General features: G+C 41.7%; 1 protein-coding gene across 31 annotated transcripts in view; it reads left to right on the forward strand.

Annotated features, from left to right (window-relative positions):
• Positions 1 to 20,930, forward strand: part of ABLIM1 (actin binding LIM protein 1) — a 472,724-nt gene that overhangs the window by 395,423 nt on the left and 56,371 nt on the right. For 13 of the 31 annotated variants that reach the window (XM_077454959.1, XM_077454952.1, XM_077454943.1 and 10 more), the window contains 4 exons: positions 61 to 99; positions 5,726 to 5,761; positions 8,685 to 8,814; positions 13,347 to 13,466. In XM_077454959.1, coding sequence (XP_077311085.1) covers positions 61 to 99; positions 5,726 to 5,761; positions 8,685 to 8,814; positions 13,347 to 13,466 — 325 coding nt within the window. The remainder of the gene's footprint in view (positions 1 to 60; positions 100 to 5,725; positions 5,762 to 8,684; positions 8,815 to 13,346; positions 13,467 to 20,930) is intronic. The other 18 variants (XM_077454964.1, XM_077454967.1, XM_077454961.1 and 15 more) reach the window with 3 other exon arrangements.

A 20,930-nucleotide genomic window follows, 5' to 3' on the forward strand; every position in this document is an offset into this window, starting at 1 on the left:
GTAGTAAATATCGTGTACATTGGTAAATGTGACTAATGAGCGGTCACCTCTCACCAACAGAGCCCCAGAAGTGACAGGTCCTCATCAAACAACGAGAGTGTAAGTTGGGATAAGTAATGTCCAGAGATTTCATATTTAAAATGATAGGAAGAAATACATTTAGGATACTTTGCAGCATTTGTTACAGCCAAAGTCTCCCACTGGCTCCCACATAACAATGTAGCACTCATCCCAGCAGCCGCGGTGGATTTTTAATGGGCTCTCCTGAGTTTTTAACTGCAATTCGCCCTGTAGCTGCACCCAATAGCATACCGACCCACAGACAGACCTCGGTACCTTCAATATTCTTTTTGCAATTTTATTGGTTAAGTGGTCTTAGGTGTAGAAGGTTAGATGTACCCAAAAGTCATAGCAAAGGTCCTCCATACAGCAGGCCTCTCCAAGAATTCTTTAGGCCTAGACAGCAACTCTCCTTCTATTTCCAAGACCTTCTTAGATTATATGGATTATTTTGACCCCTGTCCATGGTCAGCTTTAAGTTCTTGCAGCGTTTGCCACATGCCAGTCTAGATTCTGTAGGCCCAGATGGGCAGCTACCTTTCTGCTTCTTTGGCCTCTGCCATAGGCCATTTTACTGTAGGACTTTTCAGGCCTCTGGGTCAAGCCAGCTTGGGCACTGTAGGCCCAGACGGGCAGCTTGGAAACAAAAGCCGTCTTCACTTTAAGTTCCTCCTCCAGGTCAAGGCCTGGTAGGACAAGGCTGGTTTTTCTAAATATACATCTTCACCAGGCAAAGCCCATGAGGACAGGACCTTTGTAGAGCTACATCCTCTCAAAGCATCAGCCTGGGAGACAAGATTCCTAGTCCACTTCACTGGAGTAAGCCCCTCAGGGATTGGCCATGGAAGACTACATTTTCATAACCTCACTACATTGTAACTCTAAACCAGCCTTACGCATGTGCCAGGAATGTAACTGTTTTTGAGAATCTTGACTCTTAAATTGTTGAGTTTACTTCCGCTTTAAGTCTGGGTTCACACTGTAGCGATGCAGGAACCAGCACGATTCCAACACCGGTTCCCGCATCACATCTCTCCCGCAGGCAGTTCTCACTGCCTTCTGTGAACTGCTGAGGGTGTCAATACAATGTCAATGACACCCCCGGATCGGTTCATAGATCGCAGTGCCAACTGTGGATTCGGACAGGAATCGGATCGCATAAGTGAGAACACCCATGTTATCCAATTCCAGTGCAGGGAAAAAAAAAATCCCTGCACCTTTTTTTGTGAAAATCCAATGCGAGTTTAGCCATACAACTGTGTGGCTGAACTTGCATTGCACAGACATCGCATGTGATGGGGTCCCTACAAGAAAAATACAGTTTGGGACATTATTTCCTGAGAATGTTGTTCTATTTGAGATAGCAAAACAACAGAAGAGCAGAGCTAAATAACAAGATGTTGGCCAACAGCCAATCAGATTCTATTTTTCTAAAATCAGCTCACTAAATTCTAATTGGTTGGTAAGGGTTGTCCCTTTGCCTTACTGGATGAGGCATATACAGGAGTACTTCATTAAATAGTGCATGGGGTACTATACGTATTAAAGTTCAATATTTGTTACGGTGCATTGGCAGCCCAGCCATAATAAATGGGCTACCTTAACACATGTAATAACTTGCAACATGTGGGCATTAACGCACATCGACAGAATGCATAAAGTCTGAATGATTCCTATAAGTTATTGTCCTGCAAAGTTTAGTTGATGCCACACAGAACCTTCTGGCAGACAGGTGATAACAACTGCGTTCCCGTCCTATCTGATGCTGACTCATTGGTAACGGTTAGCGGTTTAATTATTTTGTACGCAAAATCTGTTTCCTAGAAAGGTTTTTTCCCATTCTCCTGGATCAGCCGCTCCCCGAGCACGGGATGGGACATGATCATTCTGTTTATTTGCTGTTGGTTCTTGCCGGAAAATTCATTCCAGTTCATTATGCTGATGACACAATGACATTTGTAACATTCTGGATTAATGAGAACGATCAGGGAGAGGCGGCCATGCGGATGGCGCGGGACAATAACCGCTATGTGGGTCAGCATTCCTGCCCGTTCATTGATGCCTCAAAGTTTAACTCCTTCTTCCGTACAATATAATACACCATGAATACAAAGTATAGATCTTTTAGCATACAGCAAGTTTGTCTCCTTTGGCCTCTGCAAAAAAGAAAATGATACAGAGAATATTTGAAGATAATTTTCTTGGCCGATTTGAAAGAAGCTTCACAAGAACAGCTTAATTCACCAAAATAGCAAAATAAACAATAATCAGTATTAGTTTTATGTAGGTAAGCAGGTTATGCTGCAACTTCGCTTGTTAAATAACATTATGTTATACCTGAAGATTAATACCTCCCACAGCCAAGTATTATCCCCTAAGAAATGCAAGGAAATTTACAAGCCCAGACTGGATACACCCATCACACCGAATATCAATTTGCAGCACTCCACACCGACAGCAGTGCCATCTAGTGACTGTATAGAGACATGGAAGAATGACAGTAGAAAATGAGCAACTGGTCCATTTAGTTCGACCCCTATAGATATTTAACATTTGGGATTTAATTACCTCTTTAGACTTTAGCCCCATACACACTATCAGATTTTCTGTTGATTTTTTTTTCCTTCACATTTACCAAAACCATATAATATGAGGTCAAACCTTAGGAGTTTCAATGTGTATGCAATCAGGCAGGCCCTTGCACTACATAGTTATGGTAAATGTGAAGACAAAAATCAGCAGGAAATCTGATAGTGTGTATGGGGCTTTAGAGATATTACTAGATTCCTCTAGTAATAACTAAAGACCTATAGGGGAAATCAGGACCTCCTTCCTCCTGCTGGTGATCCTTCTAATGATAACTAAAGATCTCTATAGGGGAATAAGGATCTCCTTGCTCCTGATGGTGATCCCTTTAGTAATAACTAAAGATCTCTATAGTGGAATCAGGAACTTCTTCCTTCTGCTGGAGCTCACTCTAGCAATAACTCAAGACCTATATATAGACAAATCGGGACCACCTTACTCCTGCTGGGGATCCCTCTGGCCATAACTAAAACTCTATATAGATATATTGGGATCTCCTTCTCCTGCTGGTGGCCACGCTAGCGATAACTAAAGATATATATTTAGGAAAATCAAGACCTCCTTCCTCCTGCTGGTGATTCCTCTAGTGATAACTAATGATCACTATAGGGGAATCAGTACCTCCTTCCTGCTACTGGTGACCCCTCCAGTGATAACTAAAGATCTATATAGAGGAATCAGGACCTCCTGCTTCCTGCTGGTAATTCCTCTTGTAATAACTAAAAATCTGCAGTATATAGAGGAACTGGGACCTCTTTTCCCCCTGGTGGTTTCTCTATTAGTAATAACTGCTGATGACCCTGCAGTGATAACTAAAGATCTATATAGAGGAATCAAGAGTGGACCTCCTTCCTTCTGCTGGTGACCCTTCCAGTGATAACTAAAGATTTATATAGAGGAGCGAGGAACTCCTACATTCTGCTGGTAATTCCTCTTGTAATGATATCTAAAGATATACAGTATCTAGAAGAACTGGGACCTCCTTCCTCCTGGGGGTTTCTCTACTAGTGATAACTAAAGAGCTATATAGCGAAATCAGGATCTCCTTCCTCCTGCTGGTGATCCCTGTAGTTATACATCCCAGAATTGTATTTGCTTTCCTCTCTTTGGGTTGGCTAATGCTGCATACATACAACCAGACTTTTCGACGGACTAGGTCCAACGGTCTTCCCGACGGACTTTCGGCAGAGGTCCGACTGACTTTCTGAACGAGCGGACTTGGCCACACACGACCGGACTAAGTCCGTTTGAAAGTCCATTCGTTTTGAACGTGATGACGTAAACAGGACTTAACAAGGAAGTTCAATAGCTGCCCTTGCGTCGTATTTGGTCCGTCGGACTAGCACACAGACGAACGGTTTTCCAGATTTTTAGACTGATGGATAGATTTGAAACATGTTCTATTTCTAGATCCATCAGATTTTTTTTTTTTATAAAAAGCGATTGGACTAGCCCACACACGATCAGCTTGTCCGACAGACTGATTCCGTCGGACCTAGTCTGCCGGAAAGTCTGGTTGTGTGTACGTGGCATTACACTTTCCCTTGCCTTAAGTACATTAATTTGTATTTAGAAACGTTAAACTGCAATTTCTAATACTTTGACCAATCTTCCAGCAATGCCAAATCACGTTCCATGTTACAAACACCTCCAGGAATAGTTACGCTAACGCACATCTTTGTGTCATCTGCAAAAATACATTTGCAGAAATGTTTTGCAAAGCTACAATGAGTGGATGGGAATTCACGTACTCTGCTTATATAAGTGTAATAAATACTATATTTATTGGTGTATAACACGCACTTTCCGCCCCACTAAAATCAGGGGGGAATTGCGGGTGCGTGTTATACACCAATCCACGCTGTCTCTAAGGGAAGAGGAAGGAGCGCCGCTGAATTACATAGAGCCGCGATTTCCTGTGTTCCTGGTGCTCCGTCACTCACAGCCAGGCCTCCTGAGTCCGCATTGGGCTACTGTTCTGTCCATCATATGAGCAGGGCCAGGAGGCGTGGCTGTGAGTGATGGAGTGTCGGGTACACAGGAGATTGCGGCTCTGTGTAATTCAGTGGCAATCGCTCCTCCTCTTCACTCAGAGACAGCAGGGATAATCCAACACTGGCGAGGCTGCAATGATGGGAAAGGTGAGGCTGCAGATGGCCACTGAACAGGCTGCATTGTTGGGCACTTTAATGGCTGCAGATGGGCACTGAGCAAGGGTGCATTGATGGGCAATTTAGAGGCTGCAGATGGGCACTGAACAGGATGCATTGATAAGCCGTGACCCTAAATTTGCTTCAAGTTCTTTATTTAAAATATACGTTTTTTTTCCTTTTAACTTCCCTCCTAAAATCGGGGTGCGTGTTATACACTGATAAATACGGTAGTTGTTTTATTTTACACATGTGCCTGTAGTTACAGTACTCTTTTTCTTTTCTTTGATGTTTATATCATTTGAGATATCACTTGTTTACCCTCTGTTCTTTACTATTATTGCTTCCATTTGCCTTAATCTCTGTTCTTTGCACTTAACCTAAAACTGGCCACACACATTGCAATTTGATTTACTATATTACAAATATGCCTTTAATTCTCTATTGCTCAAATGGTTCCTTTCTATGAGAGGAAAGTAGAATCATTTAACATCAACAGATCCACCTTTACCTACTTTGTGAGTTAGTAAGGTGCTAAATGCATCTATTGATAATAAATGGTCCTCAATTGTGATATAGAATTACTAACTGATGTAACGATATGACAAGTGAATTCTTTCTATATTCATTCTTTTAGATTATTGAAGAAATCTAGAGGAGATTGTACAATCAGATTGTTCTATGTATGGCCAGCTGAAGGGAACTTTCTTCTTTTTTAGGGATATGTCCAGATTGGTTATCCTTTAGTAACATTTGGATCCAGAAGTCAGTCTCTTGCATGCTCCTTTATAAGTAAACTGATGCTTTCATTTCTGATCTCTGATGTAACATTTAGTCTCAGCTCTTTCCTTTCTCCCGCTTGGGGCCGATCATGTAATCTCTATTGCCGTGTTCGCTTCCTGATGTTATATTGTTTTCATTTCTTGCAGTCACCCAGGACCCTGTCCCCGACACCATCTGCAGAGGTGAGTCTTAAAATTCATGAACCCAAATACTAACGGCAGATTTACGCCTTTGTGGCATGTTATGTCTTGCGTTAATGTGCATTGCAGTAAATCAGCCTGGAATGGGATAGTGGGGAAGGGTCTGGTAAATGCACCTTCCTTTGCTGAATAAACACAAGGAGGGATCAGTGCCGATCACTCACTGTGTTCATTGGCTGTATGGGGCCCGGAGGTTTTAAACAGCGGCCCTGGCCAGCTGTATGCTGCAGTTGTGTCTCCCGGGTGGGGATATTTGCCACAATTTATGTTGTATGGCATGAGGCCTAAAAAGATTAAATATGATCATTTGCATTGCCGGTCAGGCAGACAAGTATTCTCCCTATTTACTGTCAGCATTTAAACCTGATGAAGGGGAGTGTTGAGACCCTGAAACATGTTGGCCTTTTTCTTGTGACCTCGGGTCATGATAAAGATTTACTGGACTCACATTATAGTTTTGGTGTTCCCTCTCTATTCACATTCTTTAGTCTACTCCATGACCCCCAATGATACTCCTGCTAACAGAGAATTGCTTGTATACTTTCAATTCAAAGTCTTATCCCACCTGTTTTGGGCCCAGCGCTGCGCCAACACGTCTATCATCAAAATGCCACAACAGTCCTTTTATTGGATCTTAGCATTTTGGTCGCAGGTGTGTTGTGCACATTGATGTGTTGTGTGATTGATGCTCCTTATTGCAGTTCTGAAAACATATCCGTGTTGCTCTCCTGATAATCAAGGGATCAAAAGCGTGTATTGAAAAAACGCAAATTGCACTTGCAATATGTAAACTGCAACCTGCATAGGTGTGAATCAGGCCTAATGCCACGTACACATGGTCGGAATTTCAGCCAGCAAAAGACCGATGAGAACTTTTCGTCTGAAAATGCGACTGTGTGTATGCTCCATCGGAACTTTGCTGCCCGAATTTCTGCCAGCAAAAGATTGAGAGCAGGTTCTCAATTTTTCAGACGGAAAAAGTTTCTGTCGGAAATTCCGATCCTGTATATGCAATTCCGACACGCAAAAACTCATGCTCAGACTCTGCGAGATGTAAGCTATTGGCTAATGGCTATTTTTCTAGTCCCATCATACGTGTTGTACGTCACCGCGTTCTTGACGTTCGGAATTTGGTGTGACAGTGTGTATGCAAGACAGCTTGAGCGAAATCCTGTCGGAATTCCCTCGGGAAAACCATCAGAGCTTTTTCCGACCAAAATTCCGATCATGTGTACGGGGCATTAGAAAGGATTTTCTTTTATGCCTGGTTCACACCTCTGCATTTTTTTGTGGATTTTCAGTTTTGCAGAAACACACTACAGTCCATTTAACATGGTATACTGTGGATGTAGTCTACATCTGTGCATTTTATGGAAAGGGCCAGGGTTATTTTTTTCTAGTTTTTGGTTCCATAGTCTTCCATGGTTTAGACCCATTTCACACTGGGTCATTTTGTAGGCTCTACAGCGCTAAAAATAGCACCTGCAAACCGACCTGAAACAGCCGCTGCTGTGTCTCCAGTGTGAAAGCCCCAAGGGCTTTCACACTGGAGTGGTGCGCTGGCAGGACGCTAAAAAAGTCCTGCTAGCAGCATCTTTGGAGCAGTGAAGGAGCGGTGTGTATGGGGCAGCGTGGGCCATGCGCTCCGCAGCCGCAACTGAGATATGTGAACTGGCTCCATAGGGAGCCAGTCACATTCTCCTGCTATTCCGGATGCCGGGAAACCCACATCTAATTCGCATAGGTATGAACGGGGCCTAAAAGCCTTTGCCACAACACTCAAAATTGAGCTCAGGTGCATCCTGTTTCCACTGATCGTCCTTTAGATTTTTCTACAACTTGATTGGATTACACCTGTGCTAAATTCAATTGATTGGACATGATTTGGAAAGGCACACACTTGTCTATCTAAGATCCCACAGTTGATTGTGTATGTCAGAGCACCTACCATGCTATGAAGTCCAAGGAATTGTCTGTAGACCTCTGATTTGCACTACAGCCCATTTAACATGGTTTCCTATGGAACGCGTTCTGTAGTTCAAATCTGCAAAATGCAAAAAAGCACTAAAACTGCATAGGTGTGAATCCACCCTGAGACAGGATTGTATTGAGGCACAGATCTGGGGAAGGGTACAGAAAAAAATCCCAATGAGCACAGTGGCCTCCATCATCTATAAATAGAAGAAGTTTTGAACCATCGGGACCCTTCTAGAGCGGAGGCCACCCGGCCATACTGAGTGATCGGGGGAGAAGGGCCTTAGTCAGGGGGGTGACCAAGAACTTGTTGGTCATTCTGACAGAGCTCCAGCATTTCTCTGTGGAGAGAGGAGAACCTTCCAGAAGAACAACCATCTCTGCAGCACTCCACCAATCAGACCTGTATGGTAGAGTGGCCAGATGGAAGCCACTCAATAAAAAGGCACATGACAGCCCCCTTGGAGTTTGCCAAAAGGCACCCGAAGGACTCTCAGACCATGAGAAACAAAATAGTATGTAGGTAGAATGCTGCCATGCTAGCAGCAGGAAAACATAATTGTTTTGATTTACTGCACATGTGCATGGCCTAGGGCACAGTATCAGCTGTACAGAGGGCCAAGATGCAGGACTAGGACTGTAGCCATTTTTGCCAGAAGAGCAGAGGGCTATGAGGTACAAGGCAGGAGGGATTGTGTTAGGGAATTGACTCTTTCTGGAGTAGTCACATTTTCTAGCAAGTTCAAGGGCACATTGTAAGTGAATAAAAGAATTGGGCTTAGTCTACAATTCTTGCATTTGGTGGCATGGTCTCTTTAAACTCTGTGGCCAACTCGCTGGGTGATATCTAATGGGGTTCTACAGGTTGTCGCAAGTCTGGTTATTATATTTATGTGTCTTGGAGGTCACTGTGCTGTCTGTGTCATTGTAGGGCTACCAGGATGGACGAGAACGGATAATCCAGCGATCTACCAGTCAGGGATCCATCAACTCTCCAGTGTACAGCCGTCATAACTACACCCCCACCATCTCCCGCTCACCCCAGCACTTCCACAGACCCGGTAAGTACCACCTTTGGAGCATGGCTGAGACCTTGCATAGAAGGGGAAGTGCTAAAAACACCTGGTGAGTGCAACACACTTTCAAGCTACCTCCAGTTCTTCGCCGTCTCTCTCTTGTGTTCAGAGGACTTGAGCACAGAAGGAACCACGACTGTGTGGTCAATGTATAGACATAAGGGCGACAAAACAAATGAGAAACAGCCCAAGATGCTCTCAATTGTTTGAAATGTAATCATAAAAACATCAGAAGTATTTCGAGGCAACAATACTTCCTTCATCGGGGGGCTACAAAACAGATATAAAACATAATAGGAATACATTCAAAAACTGATGTCCATAAATACAGAAATATAAAACCAGATATTATAAAAGATTGTGTAGTGTCAGGGGACAAATTCAGCCCCAACAAAGATACTGATCGGGTCCAGATTTTCAGATTCCTTCTGTCAGTTCAAAACTGAATATTACAATCTGATTGGTCAATGCAGACAGCTCTGGTTTAAAGAGAGCCAATCATAATCAGATGTGAGAATTTGCTGTAAATTTCTTGCAGGTTTTTCATACACACCCTGAACTCTGCTGGGCTCAGAATTTTCAAATAAAGTCCCATACACACTATCAGATTTTCTGCTAATTTTTGTCTTTAGATTTACCAAAACCATATAATATGAGGTCAAACCTTAGGAGTTTCAATTTATATGTAATCAGGCAGGCCCTTGCACTACATGGTTTTGGTAAATCTGAAGACAAAAATCAGCAGAAAATCTGATAGTGTGTATGGGGCTTAAGACTTAGCTGCACTTGAATCCTTGGCTCGGCTCTCTACTAAGCATAATTTGTATGCGAACAAGCATAGAACATTCCCCCGGGGAAGATGGTAGGAACTTGGCAACCTTTTATGTAGCAGACAACCCCATGCCAACAAGTTGAGCACAAGGAAAGGTTTGAGTTTTCATACCTGTGTGTGGCCAACTGTCAAAGCTGAATAAAAGCTGATATGAATATGAAGCGGCTGTGTAATTCCTAGCTCAAAATAAATAAATTTTGGATAGAGCTTGCATGCTATGACCAATTCTTAACTCCATAATGGGACATGCTGTCCTCAAGATAGCATCAAGCTGCCAAAACTCTTTGAGGCTAAATAACACTTAAAGGGTAACGCCACTTCCGTAAGAAAAAAAATAGCAAAAAAAAATATATATATATAGCGTATACAATTGCAACACAAGTCATATTGTAATTGAATGTTATTAAAAAATACCTTTCCTTTTCAATCTGCAACTCTGTAATCGGCTGTGTGGGACTCTCCCTCCTCATGCCTGAGACTGCAGCGGTATGCCATTGAATCTCACTGCTGTCAATGAAAGATATTGTGCCAATGAGGAGAGAGAGGGGGTTGGGCCAAGCCATGGCTCCATGTCTGAATGGACACACAGAGCAGCGGCTTGACTCGGGTGCCCCCATAGCAAGCTGCATGCTGTGGGGGCAGGATGGGGGGGTCAAGAGTGCCGGCGGGAGACCCCAGAAGAGGAGGCTCGAGGCTGCTCTGGGCAAAACAACTAAACAGAGCAGATAAGTATAACATGTTTGTTAATTTTAAATGAAAAACAAAAATAGACTTTACTATCACTTCAAGGAACATTATTGTTATCAAACTGTTATGGGTAAAGTTCCACTTTAACTTTAGGATAGTCAAGATTGTAGGTGATATGTATGCATTCAATGTAAGTATTGTTTGGATATTTACTGTACCCTCCGCTGCAAATATATATTTGAAACCTTTGTCCACTGAAACAGGTCATTTGTTTATTGTAGCAAGTTGGAAATATTCTGACAAGAAATCTTCACAGCTAAATACACATGTGAGACATGATACAGTATATGGTTCTATTTACCTATAAAGTAGTATACATCCTCCAGGGATCCCCCCATCCTGCTCCGCTATAAGACTGGTGACACCACCATTCAGAGGTCATGAAATCATCTCCTGTACACCCACCTCAGTACCTCCCCTCCTGCCCATGAATTACTAGGGCAGGCACTTTCAGTGGAAGCCGGATTTCATCTCTCAGCTAGTGTGGCAACTCAATATTATGGCTGACTGCTATTATTTTGGCAGAAATAAAAAAAAAGTAATATGGTTTTCATTGAAATATGTACAGTGTGTTGTTGAGAACTGCCTAGAGTTTTGCTTTAAAGCAGATCTTGCAAAAAATATAAATAAATCACATTTTATATAACCTAAATGTTCCCCTAGATTTGTAAAATATATGAATCCTACTTTTGTTGTTATATTCTTATACAAAAATTCTGTCCCCTTTCACTGCATTATGCTGATTGCACCTTGGTGGCATAGAGCTAGTGCCGACATAAAACATCTTGTGGTAGACTGTCCATGTAGTGTGTAATAATCATCCTCTCTTGTTTTGTGTGAAGGACATTTCATCAGGCTTGAAGCCCAACTTTGGGAAACTTTGCGGTGATCCCTTGCAGTGGGTCTGTGCCTGCTCTGCAATGGTTAACTCTTTGGTTTATCTAGGGGAGAGGTGAAGCCCTTTTACTTACCTGATCCTCAGCTCTCCCATGCTCTGGCAATGGAGTGCCCCTTAGCATCCTGACATCCAATGTGGGGCTTTAGATCGGGTAAGTAAATCTAAATCTTCTTTTTGATGTCTCCTAGACCTAAATGAAGAACTAACCCTTGCCGTGTGGTTACAGCCCACTCCAAGGGGTCATTTTAAAGTTTCCTGGATTTGGGCTTAAAAAAGCAGTCATGGACATATGAGACCAGTCTAAGGCTAGAGCTACATGAGTGGTTTTCATTTTCTTCTACTGGGAGCTTTTCTTTACTATCTATTGAGGGACACAGGAATCCAGAAACAGTCGAGTTATACTCCCACCTGCAGCAGGTGGGGACACTGGCATGCAGAAAAGTTATAAGCCAGTCCCTGTATAACCCCTCCGCTACCAGCATTCCCCAGTTTTTCAGTAGTGTTGTTGTCTTTGGTGGTGGCATCTATTCCTGATCCTATGAGATCTCCCCTTCGGCTGTGGCAGTTTCACTGTCTTGTTAGGGTTCCCCTCATCTGGCTCAGATCCAGGCATTGGTCCTTCAGGAACTTCTGTGTTCCAGAGGGTTCAAAATACCCTTGGGCCTTTTTTAATGGCTGTTTCCAAACTCTTATGTCCCTAATGGATAATGGAGAAAATTTTATTTTTTTTACTTACCATAAACATTTTTCATTCAAGTCCATTTAAGCACAGCCCCCACAGTCCCACCCCTCTGTGTGATTTTTGGCTTGCCCCGTGTATGCTTTTTTTTTTTTTAAATAAGGCATGCTATGGTATAGGAGCAGTTATACAAGTTACTGGCTTACAACTCATCTGTTTGCTAGTGTCCCAATTAGTGATAAGCTAAAGTATGGGCCACAGTCAGTTCCTCCCAAATCCGCTGGAAGCTGTCACATTATAGCAGGCCACCTGCCCAATCAGCTGTGGCAGGGAATTCCCCACCCCGCAGCTGCACATAACAAAAGGGGGTAAAATGTTGGCTGATATCATTATCCCAATATGGCCACATGGTCATATTTGGACAATACCTTTGACCAAATATGGCCATGGTGCCATATTAGGTCAATGATGTCACCAGCATTCCCGCCTCTTTGTTATGTGCGGCTGCAGGGTGGGAAATTCCTAGCCACAGCTGATTGGGCCAGTGGCCTGCTTTAATGTGACATCTACAAGCAGGTTTGGGAGGAACTGACTGTGGCCCGTAGCTTAGCTTATCACTAATTGGGACACTAGCAAACAGAAGATTTGTACACCGGCCCCCTGTATAACTCCTTTACCCAGCATTCCTCAGTTTTGTCATAGCAAACCAAAAAACACATGGGGTGGGGGAGCGAACTGTTCAGCCCAAACCATAGTTCATCACTAGTCTCAGATTGTAAGCAGAAATATAACCTGATTGTTTCTGAACTCCTGTGTGCCTTAATGGACTTGAAGGAAAAGACTTGACGGTAAGTACAAAAATCATATTTTTTATGAAAAAAGTGTAACCTTTCAGAAGAAGATACTGTTGCTGTATATTGTGATATGCCCAGAATTTATTCATGCAAACATGTTATTACTGAGGCATTACTCTCAGATATGCCAGCTCCAGAATACACTCTTCCACAGGTAATGCAAGTAATATATAGACCCTTTAATAGAAATGGGACATCGGCTACAAAAAGCCTGAATTTAACATGGTCACGGCGCAAGGTCTTCTTTAAAACTGTTCTTTGTCAGAGTTAACGAGGCTGCCGCTTTAACCCTTTTTTGTCCCTGTAATGTTTTAAGTTCTTTTCCTCTTCCAGGCTGTAACTTTTTGCTTAATTTGAGAAAAGTTTTGCGTCCTCCATATTCCTCCCGAATCTGTCTCTTATTTTGTTCTGTTCTCTGACCCTCCGTCTGTCTCTTTTCCTGTTTTTTTTTTTTTTTTGTTTGTCCATAATCTCCCGGCTTTCTTACTACGTCCTGTAACTTTCCAGAGCTGTTGTGTACTGGTGTGCAGCGCTTCTCGTACACCCGCACCGGCAGCTTCAGCTCCACCCTCAGCGACTCCCGTCCCAACTCCCCTTTCAGACATCACACGATCCTCCATGTCAAAGGTAAGCGGACCGGTCACGCCAACGCCGGTAGCGTTATTGGCTTCTCCAGGCGGGAAACCAATAAGTTGGCTGTCCAGTGTCTGAGCTCGGAGGCCGCTCTCTTGCTGCACGCTTCACGGTGGCTGCACCGCTTGTCATGACCGCCTTTTCTGTGTTTTTCATTAACGGCATGCTTAAAGGGCCATTCCACCTAAACATGGGATTTTAGTAATGAATGGCGTCTGATTGGGTGAGCTGCCCACTGGCTTCTTATATCTCTTTTGAACTATAATGGCGAGAAATCCTGATTATGGTTCCAGGCTGTGTTCCCACCCACCTGCGTGCCTGTTCTTTTTGATACATTGTCCATAACATAAAATTAATAAAGAATCCAGTGGCGAGAGTGGGAACCCCTCATAATAAACACAGCAGGTGGGCGGAGCTGGGAACTCTAAGAGATATATGAAACAGCATCCCCAGTACAGCATCTATTAAACGCTGAAATGTCAGTTTTTAGGTGGAACGACCCATTAATGGAGATGTGTAAATCACAAATGAATTTAAAGGGCCAGTAATACTAAAATCCAAATTACCCTCCCTGTAAAAAGAAAAAAAAAAAAAACATGCTGTAAAATTTCCTGTGCAAAATCTAGCATTGTGTCTTATGTGTTTCATTGTTGTTTTTATTAGCTGAAATTGTGCAACTGCGGTGCACCCTCCCTCCCTAAAGGCATAGTCCACTTTTTGAACCATGTTTCACGTTAATGTTATACTCTATTTAGGGTTTAACCTGAAACATGGTCACATACCTCATCCCCAAACCCCCCCTTTTCCCCTTCCCTTACCTAAATTGCATGGTGCAGCATTCTGGTTTCTTTGACATTCAGCTCAATGTCATCCAGGCCAGAAATTGTTCAAAAATATTGACTAGAAGTCTCGTCTGCCACTGTAGAAGATGTAATTTGTAGGCCTCATGTACACAGGCAGCCGCGTGGATGTAAAAGTAGGTGGATGAGCCGCGGTTTTCCCGGTCACTTTCCCGCTGACCACCAAGGTGCAGATTAACATGGCCAGTGAACATTTAAGTAAACACTGTTACTGTTGCTGCATGGCTAAATTAATGCAACAGGTTGCGTTTGGCAGGCAGTACCATTTAGAGATGCACCGAGTACATATCATTGCTTTTTCAGTACTCATCAATACCAATTACCGAAACCTACTGCTGTTTTGTTTACACTTGCAATCAGCAATGGTACAAATCATTAAAAAGTTATTTACAAATTAAATAAAGTATTTTTTTTTTTTAATTTTGTGCTTTTTCTGCTTTTTATAATGTGAAACGTGTAAATATAATAATATCTTAAATATTAATGTAAAAATATTGTCGAACAAACCAAACAAAAAAATTATAAAAAATTTATAAAATAGAAATGGACAAAAAAAATCAGCAGGAAAATAATAATTAAATGGAGAAGGAGAATAAAGAGTTAATGAAGGCCTATTAAAGTAAATTAAGGGTTAATAAGGGGTTAAAACAGAGGAACATTTAATTTAAAAAAAATAAATCATTTTTTTTATTTTTTTTTTTTTACTTGTCAGGTTGCTTTAAACTTAATTCATCTGCAGAGGGAAGTTTGTCCCTTTGATCCGTAGATGAAGAAACAGGTACAAAAAGAAACAATGTTTCTGTGGTTGAGCAATGTTGTTGCTAAACATTGCCCAGCTGCTTTTTTTTTTTTTTTTGACAGCTTCAATTGCCGGGACTTCATATACACTTCAGGGGAACCCTGCTGATAGCTAAATGAGTGATTGATTGCGGCGGCCCCGCATCTTACAACCGATAATTGCCGGCTTTTTTTTTCTTTAAATATACATTTCAGCTATCAGTGGGGGAATCCTGCTGACCACTAAAAGAATGGAGCCTGTTCTAACGTCCTTTGAAAAGTGATCCATCACTTTTCAGAGGGGCAGTAGAAAGTGCTGCTTATGTAAATGAGCCCATAGAGAGCCTGATCATAGTTACAATGCTCTGCAGACCTGAATGCTAAATATTTTTTTATTTTATCCACATATGTGGGTGCATTTATTGGGGGTCCATTTACATTTGTGTGGTGCGTTAATGCACGTTATGTCACCACTTTAACATGTGTTGCATTCAGGCAGCCCAAATCACTGGTGTTCATATGTACTAAAATGTCCCAAAATTGGACTGGTCATTAAACTTTTGCCACAGTGCACTACAATGCATAATGGTGTGTTGTGGTGCATTGCCATAATGCATTTGGGTGATATTCAAAAAGAATGGCACCTTAATGTGTCAACACATGAAACATGCGTTGCAATAGAGCACATGTTGCGGCAATGCATAGATAAAAATTGATCTTCGTTATTTTTTTTAAAAAGGTTGACTATGCCTTTAATAGACATGAACATGTATGCTAGGACAGTTCCAGTGTGCACGTCAATGGAACATCTGGTTATGCCCACCATCAGGTCACTATTAGATTGCAGAATCTGCCTGTAGTGTCCTTTAATGCTGTACAAGTCACTTTTGTGTGGTAGAAACTATATTCTGATAAATTCTCCAACCCTAGAAATGATGGTACCATTTAGAATTACCGGTCCTTAATTCATAGAACACATTCATACTTCACATACTGATGTGGGATGTGAGATCACCTCTCTCTTTACACAGATATGGTTATTGGTTTGCACATGTCTGCACCCTGCTCTGTCGTTTACTATGTATTTAAGAATAGAGCCGTTTATCTTTTATGGTTTGCTGGACGTATTTCTCCATGCAGTAGATGTTGTATAATAAACTTTGCAGTCTGAAGCCTTGGAACACTTTCCACGAATGTCTACCAATATTCTGTGAAAATTTGATTTCAGTTGCTGTTTGGAGTGTGTGCTTTTCTCTTATCCTGAATGATTGCTGTTGCCAGAATACTTATATTTACTGTCAACATATAGTAGTTATAATAATGTAAAATGTTTAAATGTAATATATATTCATATTTAAATTATTTTTATTCTATATATTTCCTCTTAATAATTGAATTCATACCTTATTAATAATTATAAATTTCCTGTCACTATAATTATGACTGTAAATATATATAAATATATATATACACACACAGTGTGTGTGTGTGTATATATATATATATATATATATATTTATTTACGGGCAAAATAAAAAGTTTTCAAGTTTATAATAATAGACTGAAAAGGAACAAATACAAGAAGTCCATTCCCAGGATTTACATATTTATTTATATAGCGCCATCAATTTACACAGCCCTTTACACATACAGTGAGTACAAGTGAGTGTGAGTACACCCCGCACATTTTTGTAAATATTTTATTATATCTTTTCATGTGACAACACTGGGGAAATTACACTTTGCTAAAATGTAAAGTAGTGAGAGTACAGCTTGTATAACAGTGTAAATTTGCTGTCCCCTCAATATAACTTAACACACAGCCATTAATGTCTAAACTTCTGGCAACAAAAGTGAGTACACCTCTAAGTGAAAATCTCCAAATTGGGCCCAAAGTGTCAATATTTTGTGTGGCCACCATTATTTTCCAGCACTGCCTTAACACTCTTGGGCATGGAGTTCATCAGAGCTTCACAGGTTGCCACTGTTGTCCTCTTCCACTGCTCCATGACGACAGCATGGAGCTGGTGGATGTTAGAGACCTTGCACTCCTCCACTTTCCATTTGAGGATGCCCCACAGAAGCTCAATAGGGTTTAGGTCTGGAGACACGCTTGGCCAGTCCATCACCTTTACCCTCAGCTTACTTGGCAAAGCAGTGGTCATTTTGGAGTTCTGTTTGGGGTCGTTATCATGTTAGAATACTGCCCTGCGGCCCAGTCTCCGAAGGGAGGGGATCATGCTTTGCTTCAGTATAACAGAGAAAAAGTGAAAAAATTTGTTGCGCTAAAAAGCAAAATCAATCTATATAAAACAAAAATAGCTGCTAACACAAATATTGCTGGAAACAATATATAAAGATATATGGACAATGATATAGCGCTCTATTCAAAACAAACAAAATATATAAAAAAGTTCATAAACAAGAAAATAGTGAATGGCTTCAAAATACGATATCCTCAGATATGATGATCACATCTAAAGGCAGAAGAAGGAATAGTCATAATCCATTTCATACGCAGAGGAGGAGGGGAACCGTCACCAACACCCAAAAACACTGACTCTTACCATAGATGTACAGATAAAAACGCATGTAGTAAATCACCAAGGGGGAGGCAGTTTTCTATGCTGATTTCCCTTCGTCTACAGAAGCGCAATCATCTCAATGGGAATCGTCCAATGGGAAAAGAGGATTCTTATTTCTGTTTAGTAGGCACTTCACTTCCCAGAAAACGCCCGACGTTTCGCCACCAACGTGCCCCTGAGGACGCACGTTGGTGGCGAAACGTCGGGCGTTTTTTGGGACCTGGTGACATCAGAAGGAGCACAGGAGTGGTCTTCATTCATTCGTTCTTTCCATCTGTAGCCGATTGTCATTTGATGCCTGTATATCTCATCTTAAATGTGAGTTCAACTACGGTTTTAGAGAATAAAAAGATTATTGGTTTATCAGTATACCTGCGCAATGAGGCCACTTTGTTTTATGTTTTCTATGGTTTTTGGGAGGACTGTTGATCTGGAGATTTAAGCAGTTCCTGGGAAGTGAAGTGCCTACTAAACAGAAATAAGAATCCTCTTTTCCCATTGGACGATTCCCATTGAGATGATTGCGCTTCTGTAGACGAAGGGAAATCAGCATAGAAAACTGCCTCCCCCTTGGTGATTTACTACATGCGTTTTTATCTGTACATCTATGGTAAGAGTCAGTGTTTTTGGGTGTTGGTGACGGTTCCCCTCCTCCTCTGCGTATGAAATGGATTATGACTATTCCTTCTTCTGCCTTTGGATGTGATCATCATATCTGAGGATATCGTATTTTGAAGCCATTCACTATTTTCTTGTTTATGAACTTTTTTATATATTTTGTTTGTTTTGAATAGAGCGCTATATCATTGTCCATATTTGCTTCAGTATGTCACAGTACTGCACATGTTGGCTTTCATGGTTTCCTCAATGAATTGTAGCTTTCCAGTTCTGGCAGCACTCATGTAGTCCCAGACCATGACACTCCCACCGCCATGCTTGACTGAAGGCAAGACATACTTGTCTTTGTACTCCTCACCTGGTTGCCATCACATATGCTTGACACCATCTGAACCAAATAAGTTTATCTTGGTCTTATCAGACCACAGGACATGGTTCCAGTAATCTATGTCCTTAGTCTGCTTGTCTTCAGCAAACTATAGGCTTTCTTGTGCATCATCTTTAGAAGAGGCTTCCTTCTGGGAAGACAGCCACACAGAACAATTTTGATGGTCTGAGCACTGACAGGCTGACCCCCCACCCCTTCAATTCTGCAGCAATGCTGACAGCACTCAAATGTCTATTTCCCAAAGACAACCTCTGGATATGACACTGAGCACATGCACTCAACTTCTTTGGTCGACCATGGCGAGGCCTGTTATGAGTGGAACCTGTCCTGTTAAACTGCTGTATGGTCTTGGCCACCGTTCTGCAGCTCAGTTTCAGGGTATTGGCAATCTTCTTATAACCTAGGCCACCTTTATGTAGAGCAACAATTCTTTTTTTCAAATCCTCAGAAAGTTCTTTGCAATGAGGTGCCCGTGTTGAACTTGGTGCCATGTTGAACCAGTTACCAGTATGAGAGAGTGAGAGCGATAACACCAAATTTAACACACCTGCTCCCCATTCACACCTGAAACCTTGTAACACTAACGAGTCAAATGACACCAGTGAGGGAAAATGTCTAATTGGGCCCAATTTGGACAATTCCACTTTGGGTTGTACTCACTTTTGTTGCAAACAGTTTAGATATTAATGGCTGTGTGTTGAGTTATTTTGGGGGGACAGCAAATTTACACTGTTATACAAGCTGTACACTCACTACTTTACATTGTAGCAAAGTGTCATTTCTTCAGTGTTGTCACATGAAAAGATATAATAAAATATTTACAAAAATGTGAGGGGTGTACTCACTTTTGTGAGATACTGTATGTAATGCCAGAGAGGATTGCCAGAGACCACAGACATACTCGAGGAAATGATGGTCAGAGATTAGGGTCACACTACAGGTAAGCTTGGAGACTAAGAATTTGCTCTAGAAGATAGTGAGTGAATGGGCACATGTTACATGAACCTAGTAAAGATCACTGCTATCGCTATTGCATTTACAAAATAAATGCTTCATATACTATTAAAGAGGAACGTCACTCCTGTTTTAAAAATAGCCAGGCTTCGTATCCCATCATGGATGTGGAATCCGGCTGGGACTTCCTGAAGGCTTACAGCCAGCTCCCCACTGGGCACACGTGAGGGACCAGGTCAAGCTTATGTAATTCTTGCCTACCAGAAACATACCCAAATCCACTACCATGCTTAAGACTGGCCTCTACTGTATGTGGACAACCTGGGTGCTGGCCACTGTAGTCTGTCTCCACTATCAGAAATACAGCCACACTCCACTCCTAACTCTTCTTGCCATATTTATTAGTTATCAACAAAATGACTGCATACAGCAATGTTTCCACCCGGAAACCAACCTTCCTTGACACGTTTCACCACTCCTGACTTGCTCACAAGGATAAGGCCCCCCCTCCCGCCATGCTCCGTTGACCTCCGCCACTTACTAGAGGTGATCGGATCCTTTCCCTAGCCTGACATGGAGACGAGTGAGGGGAAGATGGCCCCCACCTGTCTCCATATCATTGCAGAGCGGAAGCAACGTCAAAACGACACTTCCGCCCATAGCTCTTAAAGGGCCATTTTTTTTTTTTTTTTATTGCAGAATTATTTTTGATTTTGATTTTTTATTGCATTTTAGTGTAAATATGAGATCTTTTTGACCCCAGATCTCATATTTGAGGTCCTGCCATGCTTTTTTTCTATTACAAGGGATATTTACATTCCTTGTAATAGGAATAAAAGTGACACAATTTTTTTTTTAAAAGGACAGTGTAAAAATTAAAAATAAATGGTAAAATAAATGTAAAAAAAAATGTAAGCGCACCCCATCCCACCAAACTCACGTGCAGAAGAGAATAGCACCCGCAGTTGAAAACGGTGTGAGGTATCGCCACGATCGGTAGAGCGAGAGAAATAATTCTAGCCCTGGACCTCCTCCGTAACTCAAAATATGCAACCTGTAGAATTTTTTAAACAACACCTATGGAGATTTTTTAAGGGTAAATTTTGTCGCCATTCCACGAGCGGGTGCAATTTTGAAGTGTGACATGTTGCATATCAATTTACTGGTCATAACATTATTTTTCACAATATGAAAAAAAATTGGGCTAATTTTACGGTCTTATTTTTTTATTAAAAAAAGTGTATTTTTTCCAAAAAAAGTGCACTTGTAAGACTGC

Source organism: Lithobates pipiens, unplaced genomic scaffold (assembly GCF_037356315.1).
Source record: "Lithobates pipiens isolate NorthernLeopardFrog02 unplaced genomic scaffold, aLitPip1_a1.2 Scaffold_25, whole genome shotgun sequence".
In the NCBI taxonomy this organism is placed as follows: domain Eukaryota; kingdom Metazoa; phylum Chordata; class Amphibia; order Anura; family Ranidae; genus Lithobates; species Lithobates pipiens.